Below are 18,179 nucleotides of genomic sequence, written 5' to 3'. Positions count from 1 at the left end.
TAACTCTGGTAAAATTTGCCCAAATAAAACGAAATTTCAATATGCGTATAACTGTCATATAACAAAACCTTTTACCAAGTTTGGTGAAATTCCTCCACAAATTGTGAGCGGAGTTGATTTCAGAAGAACGTACACCCTCATGAAATCGTCAAAGTACAAGTTATTTAATCAAGCGTCAAAACGCTGGTAAAATTTTCAGAAACGAAATTAAATCGCAGTATGCGTATTACCGTCATATAACAAGGCCTTTTGCCAAGCTTCGAGAAATTCATCCAAAAATTGTGAGAGGAGTTGATGTCAGAAGGTGAGCACACCTTCATGAAATTGTCAGAGTACAAGGTTGTTAATCAAGGGCTGTAACTCTGGTAAAACGCAACCGAATTAAGCAAAATAACAATATGCAGAGTACCGACATACAACAATGCCTTTGGGCAAGTTTGGTGAAATTCCTCCAAAAAGAGTTGATTTCAGAAGAAAAACACACTCATGAAATTGTCAAAGTATAATTTTGCTAATCACCGGCTGTAACTCTGGTAAAATGTGACCGAATTGAATGAAATTGGAATATACGTATTAGCGACATATAACAAAGAATCCTGCCAAGTTTTGCGAAATTCCTCCAAAAATAGTGAGAGGAGTTGATTTCAGAAGGTCAGCACCCTTCTCAGGACAGGATGGACAGAAATTGTCATGACATAATCCCCCTTCAGGCCTTTCAGCCAGCGGGGATTAAATTTAAAAAAAAAAAAAACTGATTTTTTCAATTATGAAAATTGAGAGTTATAAGTGATTGAAAAAAAAAATCTTGTTTTTCATGGATCATTCCAGTTCAGTGATCCAGATCACCACCAAAAGCCATAGCAATGTAATTCAGCCCAGAGGTATTCTTCACAGGAAATTTGGTGATGATTGGTTGAAAACTGAGGGAGAAATAACGTCCTAAAAAACGTTATAATAATAATAATAATAAGGATCCTGAGTGCGTAACAATTTGCGCTACCGCTACTAGCGCAAATTAACAATAAAAATACAGTAAATAGCCCTATTCCACACCTGCAGTAATCCATATTATGTCAAGAACCGAACAACTAAGTAAAATAACATTGAATTAGAAAGCGTGTGCAAACTTTTGACTGGTACTGTATATGCATGTATGTATGTATGTAATGTATATATGAATGGGGTAAAAGTAATTGTGCTTGTAAACTTTAGACCACAATTTTATCCTATATATTGCAGAGTAAAGTGATCCTGTCTTCACTTTTCAATGCATCCACTTGTCGAAATTTGTACAAAGCAGTGCGTCACTGACAAATGTGTTCGAGTCACGGCTTAAAGTGACTGCGTAATGATTTGCACAGTTTGTTTGCTCAGCGCTAAGCTGGTGCTTATAAGCTTTGATGTTGGCTACATTAACGTCGTAGCTCCAGGGCAAAATTACAGAAGCGCGTTTAGAAATCAAACATGACTTCGTTGAACCGAAAGATCTGAACATCTTTTCAAGATAGTAATATTTGCCTTTGCTCTTCTACACCTGGAACGATTCACAATCCCGAGAAGAGGATTAAACGTTTAGTCCGGTTCATTGCGAGGCCTCGGACTTCCTCGTTAACGATCTAAAAAGTTACATCTGGATTTCTGTAAAACTGCTGTATGTCTATTGTTAAAAACACGATATAAATAACTGAGCTGATGAAGTGTATCTGGGGTAAGAGAAAAAGAGGCGGGGGTATTCTTTTCGCCCGAGCTGTTCATTTAACGTTGTACTGCTGTTCGTTCGAGTGATTACTGTTTACTTCAACGGTTTAATGTTACACTCATTCAAGAAGAAAATGTGGCCGAGGATATTTTGTAGTTACTTTCAAGGATGTTTGACATTTTATTTTTCAAAGATTAGCAAAACGGAGACCGAGTGTGTATGTGAACAAGCAACAGCTGTAAAAGAGACAGAAAACTAGAGTGTGTGTGTGTGTGTGTACCTCCACATAGTCTCTGGCATGGCCCCAGTCTCTCTTGGAGTCCAGATTACCCAAACTGAAGCACTCTAATTGGCCGAGGTGGATCTTTGCCACCGAGCGGCTAATTTTCCGTGTCACAAAGTTAGAGCCTGCAAAATACACGCAAAACACACACACGCTCTTAAATACTACTATTTATACAGTCTCAATTCAGTTTCAATAAACATCATATTCGACATCCCCCCCCCCCCCCGGTTTTGCGTATCTTTAACTTATTTTCTCTTTCTCTCCTTCTCCTTTTCACTCTGCTCTCTTTCCTTCCACCCCCAATGCGAAATGTCAGGATAAACTTCAGTTGTCAGGCCAAAATAAATCCCGCAGTGTGTCAGTCAGTCAGTCAGTCATTTAGTCGCGCACACAAACACAGGCACACACAGGCATAAAATGAGAGTCTTGTCTAGTCAGTGGACCACCCCGGAGGCAGCGTGAGCTGCTCCAACGTCCTGCAAAAGCTGCCAGAGAAACACACACACACACACACAGATCTGTGGGAAACCTTGGACGCTCGAAAGACCTGCTGGGCTGGGCTGCATTTAAAAGCAGACAGAGGTTGGAGCTGTAACGTAGTCAGTAACTTCACTCCGCCACAGCTGCAGGAGCAGAACATGGGGGCTCGGGTTCAGGTTACGCTCGCAGTAAACAAGTCCAATAGCATGCACTCTCAATAAGCAGCTATTATAACTACGGCACTTCCTTTAAACACTCCTCAATATGCATGTGTGCGTAGACATGCGTGTGCACGTGTAAACGTGTTAGCGCGAGCCGTTTTTGGCGGATATATCCACAACTGAGCCAGATCCATGATCCTGAATTCATACACAGGAGCCAGGAGAACGTGTTAAACATCACGTGTATTAAAAAAGCACTGAAATGATCACGTGTACGCAAAATTCCAGGACAGGCGAACTGAAAACTAGCAGATAGACGGGAAAACGTGATCACACATCTTTATCTTTTGAGTAAATACGAGTGTGTGTGTGTGTGTGTGGATGTAACTGCATATTCAAATGTGATTCTAGGTGTGTAACATGGAGCTAGTGTGTTATGGCCACAGTCATGCAAATGGGAATGTATCCAGTCTAATTATCCATATATTAGTCTATCTGAACCCAGAGTCGTGTCAAAACGGTTTATATACGGACACCAGGGTTTTACTGGGAAATACACCACTTGTATTTTTTCATACGAGCTCCATCCGGGACATGGAGATCCAAAAACTGTGACATAAATCTCTCTATTTTTTTCGCGGTCCGGTTTCCATCAAATCGTGCGCTCTGATTGGCTCGCGAGCGGTCCGGAATCCTATGATCCGGACCCCGGTTATGGACCTTTGGCGACTCGCTTGTTCACAACAACAAACATAGTAGCAATTTTTTGTCAACAATTATTTTCGCGTTTCTCAGTATAATAGCATTAATTGTACAGCATGGATAGCGATAACGACAGTGTTCACAGCGAAAGCGAGTTTTATTTTTGGAAAATAGCAGGTTTTTGATGAGCTTGTAGCAGGTTTTGTTCTAAATATGGTTTCCCTTTCAGGCGCTCTCATTCTCTGTTAGAATTTGGTAAAGAAAAAAATAAATAAATAATTTACCACCTTAAAGTCGGTCCGTGTCGTGAAATACCGTGACCGAGGTATTGAAAATACTGACCGAGGCCTCTGGGCCTCGGTCAGTATTTTCAATACCTCGGTCACGGTATTTCACGATACAGACCTCCCAGCTGGGCGGCATGGTGGTGTAGTGGTTAGCGCTGTCGCCTCACAGCAAGAAGGTCCTGGGTTCGAGCCCCGGGGCCGGCGAGGGCCTTTCTGTGTGGAGTTTGCATGTTCTCCCCGTGTCCGCGTGGGTTTCCTCCGGGTGCTCCGGTTTCCCCCACAGTCCAAAGACATGCAGGTTAGGTTAACTGGTGACTCTAAATTGACCGTAGGTGTGAATGTGAGTGTGAATGGTTGTCTGTGTCTATGTGTCAGCCCTGTGATGACCTGGCGACTTGTCCAGGGTGTACCCCGCCTTTCGCCCGTAGTCAGCTGGGATAGGCTCCAGCTTGCCTGCGACCCTGTAGAACAGGATAAAGCGGCTAGAGATAATGAGATGAGATGAGATGAGAGACCTCCCAGCTGGTAAATTATATATATATAACTCGCGAGGACATCGATGAATTGTTTTGATAAATTTGTGTATTTTGTTTGTGAATGTGTCAATATAATAAAAAGAACATCACACGTTGGCTTGAAGATGTGAAATTTATCTTCTTGTGTTGAAAAACTCGCATTTTTCATACGAAATACATCGCGGATCCGAGTGACGTATTTAAATAATATTGGCTGGCGTTGAGTGGTCTATCAGATATATTCCATTCAGCTAGCATGATCGTGAATGAGTCGAAGACGAGTAGCTGAATGCAATATATCTGATAGACCATGAAAAAAAGTCATTATTATTATACATACACACTCTTCATATCAGCATTCTTGAAGGCCAACGCTAGCTTTCCCGCGACTTGTTGTTGTTAGTGCAGCAGTCCAGTTACCTTCCAGCTAGTGTAGTGTTAGTGAAGGCCAATGCTAGCTTACCCACAACTGGGTGCTATTAGTGCGTCAGTCCAGTTACCTTCCAGCCGGTGTAGCAGTAAAGCTAGCTTACCCTCAGTGTTGTTACCCTCAGTACTTACTCAGTGCTGTTAGCATAGCAGTCCAGTTACCGTCCAGCCAGTGTAGCAGTCGTGTTAGCGGAGGGCAATTCTACTGTAGCTTACCCGTGATTTGGTGCTGTTAGCACAGCAGTCCATTTACCATCCAGTTGGTGTAGCAGTAGCGTTAGCGAAAGCTAATGCTAGCTTACCCATGAGTCTGTGCTGTTAGTGTGTCAGTCCAGTTACTTTCCAGCCGGTGTAGCAGTAGCGTTAGCAAAGGCCAACGCAAACTACCCGTGACTCAGTGCTGTTAGCATGGCAGTCTGGTTACCTTCCAGCCGGTGCAGTAGTAATGTTAGCGAAGGCCAACGCTAGTTTACCCGCGAGTCGGTGCTGTTAGTGCGGCAGTCCAGTTACCTTCCAGCCGGTGTAGTGTTAGCGAGGGCCAGTGCTAGCGCAGTCAAGCCGAATATTATTCACTGTCTAATTTACTTAGTTACCTTTAAAATCAACATCGACAGCTACACACAACAGAGCGACCTGGCAACCAAAATTCTCTCAAAATCTTCCATTTTTAACGAAGCAAACCTGGTGGCCATGTTTGTTTACAAATTGTCACTGCCGCTTGCTAATGCGGAGGTTTTACGCCTCCGACGTGTGACATCATGTTGTCTTGACAACATTCAATACTGTAACAATATTCCATGCTTATTCTCCATTAGGGAGAGTGGCGTAATACATGGAGGATAAGCGATATGATAATATTGCATGACATCAATAAACCCACCAGAAGGGAATAGAATACATGTTTTTCTTCCACGGAAAAAGTGTCCTGTATGTATAATAATTCCTGATATTTCACTCCGATGACGTCACTCCCAGTGTTTTCCCACTGACTGGACGTGCGTTCTCAATGTCAAACTGGTTCAAAATTAAAAATCTTTTGATTAACTTGCATATTTTTTATATACTTTATATTTTTATATTCTTTATATTGTTCCATATACAGTGCCTTGCAAAAGTATTCATCCCCCTTGGTGTTTGTCCTGTTTTGTCGCATTACAAGCTGGAATTAAAATTGATTTTTGGGAGGGTTAGCACCATTTGATTGCACTTTAAAAGGTACAAATTGTTGTTTCATTGTGACAAACAATAATTAAGATGAAAAAACAGAAAATCTGGAGTGTGCATAGGTATTCACCCCCCTCAAAGTCGATACTTTATAGAGCCACCTTTTGCTGCAATTACAGCTGCAAGTCTCTTGGTGTATGTCTCTATTAGCTTAGCACATCTAGCTACTGGGATTTTTGCCCATTCCTCAAGGCAAAACTGCTCCAACTCCTTCAAGTTAGATGGGTTGCGTTGGTGTACAGCAAACTTCAAGTTATGCCACAAATTCTCAATTGGATTGAGGTCTGGGCTTTGACTAGGCCATTCCAAGACATTTAAATGTTTCCTTTTAAACCACTCCAGTGTAGCTTTAGCAGTATGTTTAGGGTCATTGTCCTCTTAGACAGTCAACCTTCATCCCAGTCTGAAACCTCTGGTTGACTCAAACAGGTTTTCCTCCAAAATTGCCCTGCATTTGGTGCCATCCATCTTTCCTTCAGTCCTGACCAGCTTTCCTGTCCCTGCAGATGAAAAATATCCCCACAGCATGATGCTGCCACCACCATGCTTCACTGTAGGAATGGTGTTCTCAGGGTGTTGGGTTTGTGCCCCACATGGCATTTCCCATGATGGCCAAAAAGTGCAATGTTAGTCTCATTTGACCAGAGAATTTTCTTCCATGTGTTTGGGGACTCTGCCACATGCTGTTGGGCAAACTCCAAACATGTTTTCTTAAGCAGTGACTTTTTTCTGGCCACTCTTCCATAAAGCCCCGCTCTGTGGAGTGTACGGCTTAAAGTGGTCCTATGGACAGATACTCCCATCTCCGCTGTGGATCTTTGCAGCTCCTTCAGTGTTATCTTTAGTGTCTTTGTTGCATCTCTGATTAATGCCCTCCTTGCCCGGTCTGTGAGTTTTGGCAGGCGGCCTTCTCTTGTCAGGTTTGTAGTGGTGCCATATTCTTTCCTTTTTGCTATAATGGATTTAATGGTGCTCCGTGGGATATTCAAAGTTTGTGATATTTTTTATAACCCAACCCTGATCTATACTTCTCCACAGCTTTGTCTCTGACCTGTTTGGAGGCTCCTTGGTTTTCATGTTGCTTGCTTAGTAGTGTTGCAGAGTCAGGGTCCTTCCAGAACAGGTTGATTTATACAGACATCATGTGACACTTTGATTGCACACAGGTGGATCTTAATCAACTAATTATGTGACTTATGAAGTGAATTGGTTGGAGCAGCTCTTATTTAGGGGTTTCATACGAAAGGAGGTGAATACCTATGCACACTCCAGATTTCTGTTTTTCCATCTTAATTATTGTTTGTGTCACAATAAAATAACAATTTGCACCTTTAAAGTGGAAGGCATGTTGTGTAAATCAAATGGTACTAACCCTCCAAAAATCCATTTTAATTCCAGCTTGTAATGCGACAAAACAGGACAAACACCAAGGGGGGGTGAATACTTTTGCAAGGCAATGGAACAGAAAGAACATTACACAGTGGCGTGAAGAGATGAAGTTTATCTTCTCGTGAAGAAAACTATTTTCACCCATGAATATGTTCACCACTCGGAGATAAACTTCATAGCTTCGATTCAATCAAACTCGGATAGTAATCTTATACTTTATGTAATCACCACAAACATCTGGGAAACTTCATCAGGATCATTCTGCATTTCTACCAGAGCAAGTGCCAAGATGTTCTACAAACGCCAACACACTACACAGGACAAACAAACACTAATAATCAGGAACAAAACAACATCTCGTTCCCAGAACAGTTAATGATTATTTTTTCAGTTGTGTTTTTGTTCATGATAAACATCTGTTCATTTACATTCTTTCTTCGTGTTCCTCGGTTTCATTCTGGAGTACTGATCATGGATGTCATGTGGCTGATTTAGAGTTAGCGGGTATTTTATCTGATTGTGTTTTTCATGATCTCCAGTCATTTTGAAAGATTTGGAGTTGAATTAATAATTACAGCATGTTTCATTACAGTGATTTATCACAAATGGTTTGTTAATCTTTTCGTCGTAAATCATTGGAAAAAAAAAAAGATTCAATTAGATTCCAAACAGATTTGATAATAATAATAATAATAATAATAATAATAATAATAATAATACTGACGCTGACCCACACACTGTTACAGAACACATAACTGTCGGACTTTCTAATAAATACAGTTTAGCAGCTGAGAACAACATTCTTGCTAACACACACACACCGCCTCTGACACTATACTTACACTAATATATACTAGTCACTCATATCACCTGTAGATTGTGTCTTGTGGGCATACAGCAACTAAGCCAGTATGGGAAATAAGGCCAGACCAGCGGACACTGACCAGGAATTCAGAGGCCCCCATGGGGGCTCTAATATTATATATATATAATCCCTCCCAAAAATGCTCGTCACCATACTCCAGGAAATACTAAGGTGTGGGACGCACATTAATGGGTGCATACAGTGGGGCAAAAAAGTATTTAGTCAGCCACCAATTGTGCAAGTTCTCCCACTTAAAAAGATGAGAGAGGCCTGTAATTTTCATCATAGGTACACTTCAACTATGAGAGACAGAATGGGGGGAAAGAATCCAGGAAATCACATTGTAGGATTTTTAATGAATTAATTGGTAAATTCCTCGGTAAAATAAGTATTTGGTCACCTACAAACAAGCAAGATTTCTGGCTCTCACAGACCTGTAACTTCTTCTTTAAGAGGCTCCTCTGTCCTCCACTCGTTACCTGTATTAATGGCACCTGTTTGAACTCGTTATTAGTATAAAAGACACCTGTCCACAACCTCAAACAGTCACACTCCAAACTCCACTATGGCCAAGACCAAAGAGCTGTCAAAGGACACCAGAAACAAAATTGTAGACCTGCACCAGGCTGGGAAGACTGAATCTGCAATAGGTAAGCAGCTTGGTGTGAAGAAATCAACTGTGGGAGCAATTATTAGAAAATGGAAGACATACAAGACCACTGATAATCTCCCTCAATCTGGGGTCCACGCAAGATCTCAACCCGTGGGGTCAAAATGATCACAAGAACAGTGAGCAAAAATCCCAGAACCACACGGGGGGACCTAGTGAATGACCTGCAGAGAGCTGGGATCAAAGTAACAAAGGCTACCATCAGTAACACGCTACGCCGCCAGGGACTCAAATCCTGCAGTGCCAGACGTGTCCCCCTGCTTAAGCCAGTACATGTCCAGGCCCGTCTGAAGTTTGCTAGAGAGCATTTGGATGATCCAGAAGAGGATTGGGAGAATGTCATATGGTCAGATGAAACCAAAATAGAACTTTTTTGGTAAAAACTCAACTTGTTGTGTTTGGAGGAGAAAGAATGCCGAGTTGCATCCAAAGAACACCATACCTACTGTGAAGCATGTGGGTTAGGGTTATGACTGTGAAAGTGTTTTCAAAATTTCTACTTTCCTGATGTTGCATTTGGTGAACTTTTACTCATATATTCCTTTTTTGAAGTTATTTTTATTGGGTCAGGCAAAAGCCTCCCGCACCCAACATCACCTCACTTTTGATAAATACATGTATATTAAATAAATAAATCATGATTATAAAATAAATTTATTGAAAGACGTGTAAAGTACTTTTATATAACAATAAATTGCTTAACAATTGTTGTAATAATAATTATAATTGTTAATTAATTACAACAATTGTTAAGCAATTTACTGTTAAGTACTTTACACATCTTTCAATGAATTTATTTTATAATCATGATTTATTTATTTAATATACATGTATTTATGGCGGCACGGTGGTGTAGTGGTTAGCGCTGTCGCCTCACAGCAAGAAGGTCCGGGTTTGAGCCCTGTGGCCGGCGACGGCCTTTCTGTGCGGAGTTTGCATGTTCTCCCTGTGTCCGCGTGGGTTTCCTCCGGGTGCTCCGGTTTCCCCCACAGTCCAAAGACATGCAGGTTAGGTTAACTGGTGACTCGAAATTGACCGTAGGTGTGAATGTGAGTGTGAATGATTGTCTGTGTCTATGTGTCAGCCCTGTGATGACCTGGCGACTTGTCCAGGGTGTACCCCGCCTTTCGCCCGTAGTCAGCTGGGATAGGCTCCAGCTTGCCTGCGACCCTGTGGAACAGGATAAAGCGGCTACAGATAATGAGATGAGATGAGACATGTATTTATCAAAAGTGAGGTGATGTTGGGTGCGGGAGGTTTTTGCATGACCCAATAAAAATAACTTCAAAAAAGTAATATATGAGTAAAAGTTCACCAAATGCAACATCAGGAAAGTAGAAATTTTGAAAACACTTTCACAGTCATAACCCTAACCTCCAGGCATCTAAAGCCTAAGGCGGGCCCCGGACCCCTGACCGCATTGTTCCGAGCCTTTGGCCCGTCATTCGGACAGGCTGAAATTTGGATGGACAGACAACATTTCAGACTTGTCTCTCCTGTAACAGTCTGCTTAAAATTCCTTATTTATTTCCCACACTGTAAGCTAATCAAAGCTAAGCTAGCAAAGCATGCTAACTATTAACTACAGGCACAAATGATTTTATCTGTAATGTCTATACACATTTAATAAGAGGTCATACATGACAGGATATGATAAACCACTCACAAGTCTCTTATTTTTAGCAAACAGGAACCGATTTCACACAGCAACTAATGTTATGAGAGAAGAAATGGCAGCGCACGTGTGCTGTAGGATTGCTCTGAGGAATCATCCGAACCAGTTACTTGGATGTTTTATGTTACTGCGTCAGATCTGATTTGCACAGAATTAAAAAAAAAAAAAAAAACCCTACCCCATACACCTCAATTCAAATATCACTTGTTGCGATGTTCCTTACCTGTGCCACATAAATCTCAGTATGTGACAGTAAATTACAGTGCGTGTGTATACACAGATGCAGGAATACATCGAGCGAAGTTTAATAGTGCTCCCCCAGAGACACTGTGCTCCATCACAAAGGGCTCCTTCAGCACACAGCGCTCACGGCCAGGTGTTAGAGTTTGGCAGGGACGTGGACGGGCGGCTCAAAGCTCAGTACTCTAAACACCACCGCGAGTGCGAGCGCTGCAGCGGGAGATCCAATTTCATCTCCCATGTTTGGCGATCAACGAGAGTGCGGCTATAATGGATTTGGTGTGTGTGTTAGCATGTGCTTGAAGGGATACGACGGGCCGTCTCGACGCGCCGGCTCGTGTTTCCAGTTGGAGTGTAATTATGTGTGTGAGGGGAGTCATGAAGAGGAGCAGAGACGTAGAGAGGTGACCGCAGCCCGGGATCTGCCTGGATAAAGCCGCCCTGCTCAGGGGCACCAAAAAAATAAAATAATAATAATAATAATAAAAAGGTGGCCATCTGCAGGTGTGTGCATGCAAGAGAGCCGCCAAGGAAAAGAAAAAAAAAAATCCACAACACCCGTAGAAAAAGAAGCCGTTTTGAAGCGTTTGTCTCTCCCTGTCTGAAGTCTTTTAATACTCTTTTTAGCAACTATTAAAATCCTGTAACACAAATATCGAGAGGGCGGCACGGTGGTGTAGTGGTTAGCGCTGTCGCCTCACAGCAAGAAGGTCCTGGGTTCGAGCCCCGGGGCCGGCGAGGGCCTTTCTGTGTGGAGTTTGCATGTTCTCCCCGTGTCCGCATGGGTTTCCTCCGGGTGCTCCGGTTTCCCCCACAGTCCAAAGACATGCAGGTTAGGTTAACTGGTGACTCTAAATTGACCGTAGGTGTGAATGTGAGTGTGAATGGTTGTCTGTGTCTATGTGTCAGCCCTGTGATGACCTGGCGACTTGTCCAGGGTGTACCCCGCCTTTCACCCGTAGTCAGCTGGGATAGGCTCCAGCTTGCCTGCGACCCTGTAGAAGGATAAAGCGGCTAGAGATAATGAGATGAGATGAGACAAATATCGAGGGTGCGAACTAGCAACATTCAGTCTACTTTTCCAGCCAGAGGTTTTGTGTGTGTGAGAGAGAGAGAGAGAGAGAGAGAGAGAGAGAGAGAGAGAGAGAATGTGATGAGTGACACTTCATTCTAAACAGTAAAGCAGCATCTCTGTCGTTTGCCTCGTCGTTACTGGGCCAACAAGGTGAACACAAACACAGGTGTGTTACACAGAGTGGGGGGAAAAAAAAAAAAAAACGCGTTTGGCTTTGTGCATGTTGGACAGCTGACAACTTGAATGCATTCATACAGCTGCTGGTCCCTCAGCTGAAGAGCTCCAGCTCTTTAAAGCGTTCCTCTTTCATCAAAAGCAGGTTTTCACCGGAAAACGAAGCCTCAGTGACAATAGTTGTCAGCATGATGCGCACACACACACACACGCACGCATCCCTTCTCACTGCAAGACAGCAAAACTTAAAGGAAAAACTCTGACAGCAGCTTGACAGAACTGAACAATTCAACTCGATAATACTGATGTGACCAAATGATGCGACTATAAACAGCTTCAAGTCTTTCGTGCATCAGCACTTTAGTTTTAGCTACTGTACAGCGGGGTATCCTTCCAGAAACTTGTCATAGTTCATGAATAACTAGATAGAACTTGACGCCAACGGTGTCGATGGGGATGCCTCCGCCCGGTAGACTACACGCCTTATTAAGTTGTGATTTGGGGATGGACATCTGACCTCACAGTAATCGTGACCTGGTGAAATTACTTGTATTAGCCTTGGAGATATTGTGTTCACAAGGTTTGCGGACAGACATTTGACCTCACAGTGACCTTGACCTTAGACCTTTTGATCTCAAAATCTAATCAGTTCATGTTTGTCCCAAAGCGCACAAATGGTGAAAGTTTGGTGAAATTCCTTTCATTAGCCTTTGAGATATCGCGTTCACAAGGTTTCTGGATGGACGCACGCGGACAGACATTTGACCTCACAGTGACCTTGACCTTAGACCTTTTGATCTCAAAATCTAATCAGTTTATCTTTGTCCCCAAATGCACAAATGGTGAAAGTTTGGTGAAATTCCTTTCATCTGCCTTGGAGATATTGTGTTCACAAGGTTTGCGGACAGACACTTGACCTCACAGTGACCTTGACCTTAGACCTTTTGATCTCAAAATCTAATCGGTTCATGTTTGTCCCAAAGCGCACAAATGGTGAAAGTTTGGTGAAATTCCTTTCATTAGCCTTTGAGATATCGTGTTCACAAGGTTTCGGGACGTACACACGGACAACCCGAAAACATAATGCCTCCTGCACCTTACGGTGGCGGAGGCATAAAAATACACTACCGTTCAAAAGTTTGGGGTCACACAGACAATGTTGTGTTTTCCATGAAAAGTCACACTTTTATTTCCCACCATAAGTTGTAAAATGAATAGAAAATATAGTCAAGACATTTTTCTGGCCATTTTGAGCATTTAATCGACCCCACAAATGTGATGCTCCAGAAACTCAATCTGCTCAAAGGAAGGTCAGTTTTATAGCTTCTCTAAAGAGCTCAACTGTTTTCAGCTGTGCTAACATGATTGTACAAGGGTTTTCTAATCATCCATTAGCCTTCTGAGGCAATGAGCAAACACATTGTACCATTAGAACACTGGAGTGAGAGTTGCTGGAAATGGGCCTCTATACACCTATGGAGATATTGCACCAAAAACCAGACATTTGCAGCTAGAATAGTCATTTACCACATTAGCAATGTACAGAGTGGATTTCTGATTAGTTTAAAGTGATCTTCATTGAAAAGAACAGTGCTTTTCTTTCAAAAATAAGGACATTTCAAAGTGACCCCAAACTTTTGAACGGTAGTGTATAGTACAACTAAACAAATATCAAGGAAATCAGGCACATATGGAACATCCAGTGGCGAACCGTTACTATTAGAGCTGGGATTTGAGCTCAGCCAAACGCCAAAAAAGCAACAGGGTAAAGGATTTTGTAAGGGATTAGCGGCAGGCTGCCAAGTCGCTCCATTGTGTGTAGCTGTCAATGTTGATTTTAAAAGTAACTAAGTAAAATACATCGAGAAATGAATCCTTAAGTCAGAGTGAAAAATACTGTAGTGAGCGTGCAGCGTGAAAGAAGAGTCTGGAGACAGAAATCTTAGTTTCTCGGTTGTTGGCCTGTGCTACTTGCTCTCGATAGTTAGCACTGGCTTTACTGCTTTGTTAGCATTGGCTAACACTACTGATGAACGCTACACCGGCTGGAAGGTGACTTCACTGCAGCGCTGACGGCGCCGACTAGAGGTGTGACAATTCGGTTTTTCCACATTTTTTGCCCTCCATTTTATAACTGATGTAAATCATTGTCAATATTCTGTTAACAGTCAACCTAGAAATGTTGAGCAATAAAAAAAAAAAAAGTCGTGTTGCCTTTGTAGCCTTTATTCAGATTCCAGTCACTCCATCGACTTCGAATGTAACTATGAACGTATCACAGTTCAGTTCAGTCATTTTTGACACATTTTAATTTTCAAACCACAAAACACTAAGCCCATGTTTACATTAGACCGTATCAGCGGATCATCCGATTAACGTTTTTTAAAACGATTAGTGTGCACACAGCAACACCAATACACGATTTGTGTGCACACAACAATACCAATACACGGATACGCTCGGCTCCACAGGCATCCTGCGCTCCAAATCACTCCGCCCTGAACAGCGAGTGCCCTCTGGAGGGTGCGCACTCCGGCCCTGCGCAGCTCACAGAGCGCGCGAGTGAAGTGCACGAGCCACGATTCGGGACTGAGCCACTGTGTGTGTGATCCCAGCGCATATCACTTACCACTTGCAAGTGGAAGGATGGCAAGCCTAAAGACAATCATAACTACACAATGGGCAGTATTTGCATCAGTATTTGCAGTATTTTCATACTTTTATACTCTTTAATGAAAGGTGATACAAGGCGGAAGTCCGCGCCGTTTTTCAGCAGTCGCGTCACATGACCAACGCCAGCGAATCAGGAAGGTGGATGTCACAGTGACGTTGTCCAATGACGACGCCAGCTAGAGCTCAGCACAGCGTATCCGCGTATCTCAATATTTACACAGCACCGGAGCTGACACGATCTGGATTGAATACATGGACGCTGGCGGATTCCCGTTTCCCGGCGTTTCCAGGCGTTTTAATGTAAACGGACAGTGCATCCGCGAAGAAAACGAGACAGATACGGTCTAATGTAAACTTGGCCTAAGAAACAAACAAACAAAAAAAAAGCAATGAAAACTTCATGACTTTTGTCTCAATCTTTTATAAAACAAAAATACAGTCACTTGTGTTAAAGTGAACCCAACCTCTTGAGACACAAGAGAGTACAGAAGGCACTGAGATTCGATGAGTTCTGAGATAGCAATAATTCACTGCCATGATGACAAAACTTAGACTCGGACAGCTTTCACAACACTTGTTTTCTGTCACGAGACAGTAAGAAGTGCCGCCAAACTGGGCTTTTAAAAGCTGGTGGCTTCAAGAATTCCGAGTCGTCCGCCATGTTGTTCACAAAGCAAGGTGTGGTCTCGCGAGATCGCTATCGCAACCACAAACATGCCTGCGCTCACGTACAGCTCCGGATACCGGATCGAATTTTTAATATCAACATTATGCTGTTTGTCGAAATTTGTTATGAATCTAGAGTTATCGGGATACAATTAGGTATTGTTAGTGAATCGCGATTCATTAAAGAAGAACTGAAGTCATTTTGAAACTTGCTTTATTTCTTAATTAACGTGTTATTCAATTATGTTTTCGGTTTTAGTAACCTTATATCATGACTCGTATTGGCAACTAATTGCAATTAAATATTATCCTTATCGGCCTGTTTGGTTTTTAGCCGTGTTGAATTTAGTTCGTTTCGTCCACGGCAGGCGTCGCTTATCCGCGTGATCTTCACGAGACTTCGAAACGTCAAGTGTCAGCCAGGTGTCAGTGCCGCCATTTTGAAAACTGTTTTCCAAACGAAATATTGCACAAAATGAGTTTAAATGACGATTACTGCCTACTTTTTTCAAACTTTCCTGATTGCTATCAAAACAAACAAAACTTCCGGCTTGATTACGTCAGCATTCAAAAGAGGGCGCGCGCGTCTTTTGACAACGTTGGCAGATGTCGGTTGCTTTGATTTCCGCTGTACGTTTTACTTCCATCCTACGATGTCTCGCACAGGTCTCAACGAATCTCGTTTACGGCCATCGCTTTGAAATATGGACTGATATGTTACAGAGCGTATTTCAAACACTCATAACTTGCTATAGCAGCGACAAAATAGCAACAAAAATGCATTCCGATATTTAATAAAATGAGATAAATAGAATTTTGAAAAAAAAAATTGCTTTCAGTTCTCCTTTAATCCAGTGCTTATTTTTAACTTGCTTTTAAAAACATAATTGTTGGATTATTCATTAACACATGTGAAATAAAATATTCACGACAGGCAAGCAATGATGACTCGGACTTGGACTCGTGCATTAACTGCATTCGGACTCGTAAATTGGAGACGAGGACTCAGATTTTTTTCTTTATTTTTTGTAACATTTCATAATAATTTGGCAGAAGATATTTATATCTACATTAATGTTTGTACTAATTTTGTGTAAGAGAATGCACGTTCACCTGTTCATACGTCATGTTCAGGAACAAACTAACGTTAATGGCGCTAAAATGCCTGGAGAGAACGCCCCTAGGATTGTCCGCTTTGCTTATACAGACTTCTCGTGCAGTAGGAAAAAATGCACTGCTGTGTGTTCCATATGTAGAAGAACTATCAAGGAGACGACGGGGACAACCTCGAACTTCAATTGTCATTTGGCAAGACTCCACCCAGAAAAGGCAGGGACACGCTATGTTCATTGCTCTGTTGATCGTGGGGCTTGCTGAGTGATGAACTAGCTAGTGTTAACCCTCTCTTATGTTATTTGCCCTGTTGATAGTGGGCGGGGCTTGCTGAGCGATGAACAAGCTTTTTATCTGTAGCCTGTTAACTAAAATGGGGTAGTCGAGCAGTAACGTTAGTCCAACACAGTAGCAGAGACGCTTTCACATACAGTAAAGGCAGCAACAGCCACCGTCAAGTGGTGCGACTGGAGTCTTGTTCTCGGACTTGGCTCAATAGTAGACTCGACTCAGTTCAAAATTTTCTTTAATGACTTGAACTTAAACACGGGGGACTCGAGACTGGACTCAGACTCGAAGTTTAATGACTCAACTACAGCACTGGTTAAAACAGTTTTAATAGTCCACTAGCTTGTTGGATAGTTGATAGTTTTGCTGTGATTGAGCTCTAATTGGAAACAGGTGCATGCCAATTCATCCTAGCATGCATGCTTTGCACTTTGCGGCTGCACACAACTATTCACAACTGTTTGACATATCAAGTTTGATACTGGATGGTAGCTCTACAGTACTGATGTAAAGTGAAAGCACAGGTTCACTGCTGTCCACCAGGCACCCAGCAGAGTCACACCATAATAAATGTGGTGTTGTTTCTGGCGCATGGCATGCAGTGTCAAAGAAAGGAATAAATGTGTATCGTAACTGTGATGTGTATCTCACTGTCACAAGACAATGCAGCAATTTATTGGCATAAAATACACTACACAATTCAATGGTTCATATGCGATATTATTATACATCCGGGCCACTTTTTCCATGGAATAAAAACACGTATTCTATTCCCTTCTAGTGGGTTTATTGATGGCATGCAATTTTATCATATCACTTATCCTCCATGTATTACGCCACTCTCCCCAGTGGAGAATGAGCATCAAATATTTTTATAATATTGCACCTTGTCAAGACATCACACATCGGAGCCCATGCAAAGATCCAGTGATAAAACTTTTCTGTTGCGCGCGCACACAATCATTTCTTTGTCGGCCGGGAAAGAGAGAAGACAAGACTAATCCAGTGCTACTGCTGAGATTAAGCACTAAATAAACTAGAACTGTGAGTAAACTCACTATAGAATACCCCCCGCTTACAAGCCTGTCATCGTATATTGCCATAGGTAAGGGAATAAGTTGAATTCTCTCCCCTTTGAAACATCAGAATGGGATTATTTTCCTTCATGCATATCTTCAGGTGGTATACTTCAACTGTGTAAAGTTTCATCAAAATGCAGCAAGCTGTTTAGGAGGAGTTGTGCTTACAAGACACATGGGCAGACATATTACGCATAAGAGAAAAACATACCAATGGACATCGAAAAACTGGAAAAGAGACACAATGGAGATGTAAAACTTCCACACTAGCGAGTGACTGACAGTTTGTAAACAAACATGGCTGCCAGGTTTGCTTTGCTAAAAACAGAAGATTTTGAGAGAATTTTGGCTGCCAGGTTGCTCTGTTGTGTGGAGTTGTCGGTGCTGATTTTAAAAGTCAAGTCAAAGAGTCCCATATACGTTTTCGTACATATGTTTGGGAGTGCCTGTTAGAGAGCATACTTGTCCTGGGCCGTCGGCATGGTGAGG

The 18,179-nt window shown here is 42.2% G+C and overlaps 1 protein-coding gene across 3 annotated transcripts in view; it reads right to left on the bottom strand.

The window, feature by feature from the left end:
- Positions 1-18,179, bottom strand: part of gmds (GDP-mannose 4,6-dehydratase) — a 318,752-nt gene that overhangs the window by 131,924 nt on the left and 168,649 nt on the right. For all 3 annotated transcript variants that reach the window (XM_060917807.1, XM_060917808.1, XM_060917810.1), the window contains one exon: positions 1,980-2,107. In XM_060917807.1, the coding sequence (XP_060773790.1) occupies positions 1,980-2,107 (128 nt within the window). The remainder of the gene's footprint in view (positions 1-1,979; positions 2,108-18,179) is intronic.

This window comes from Neoarius graeffei, chromosome 3 (genome assembly GCF_027579695.1).
Source record: "Neoarius graeffei isolate fNeoGra1 chromosome 3, fNeoGra1.pri, whole genome shotgun sequence".
Taxonomy (NCBI): domain Eukaryota; kingdom Metazoa; phylum Chordata; class Actinopteri; order Siluriformes; family Ariidae; genus Neoarius; species Neoarius graeffei.
Note: the sequence above shows the minus strand (reverse complement) of the source record. Positions and strands in the feature narration are given on the sequence as shown.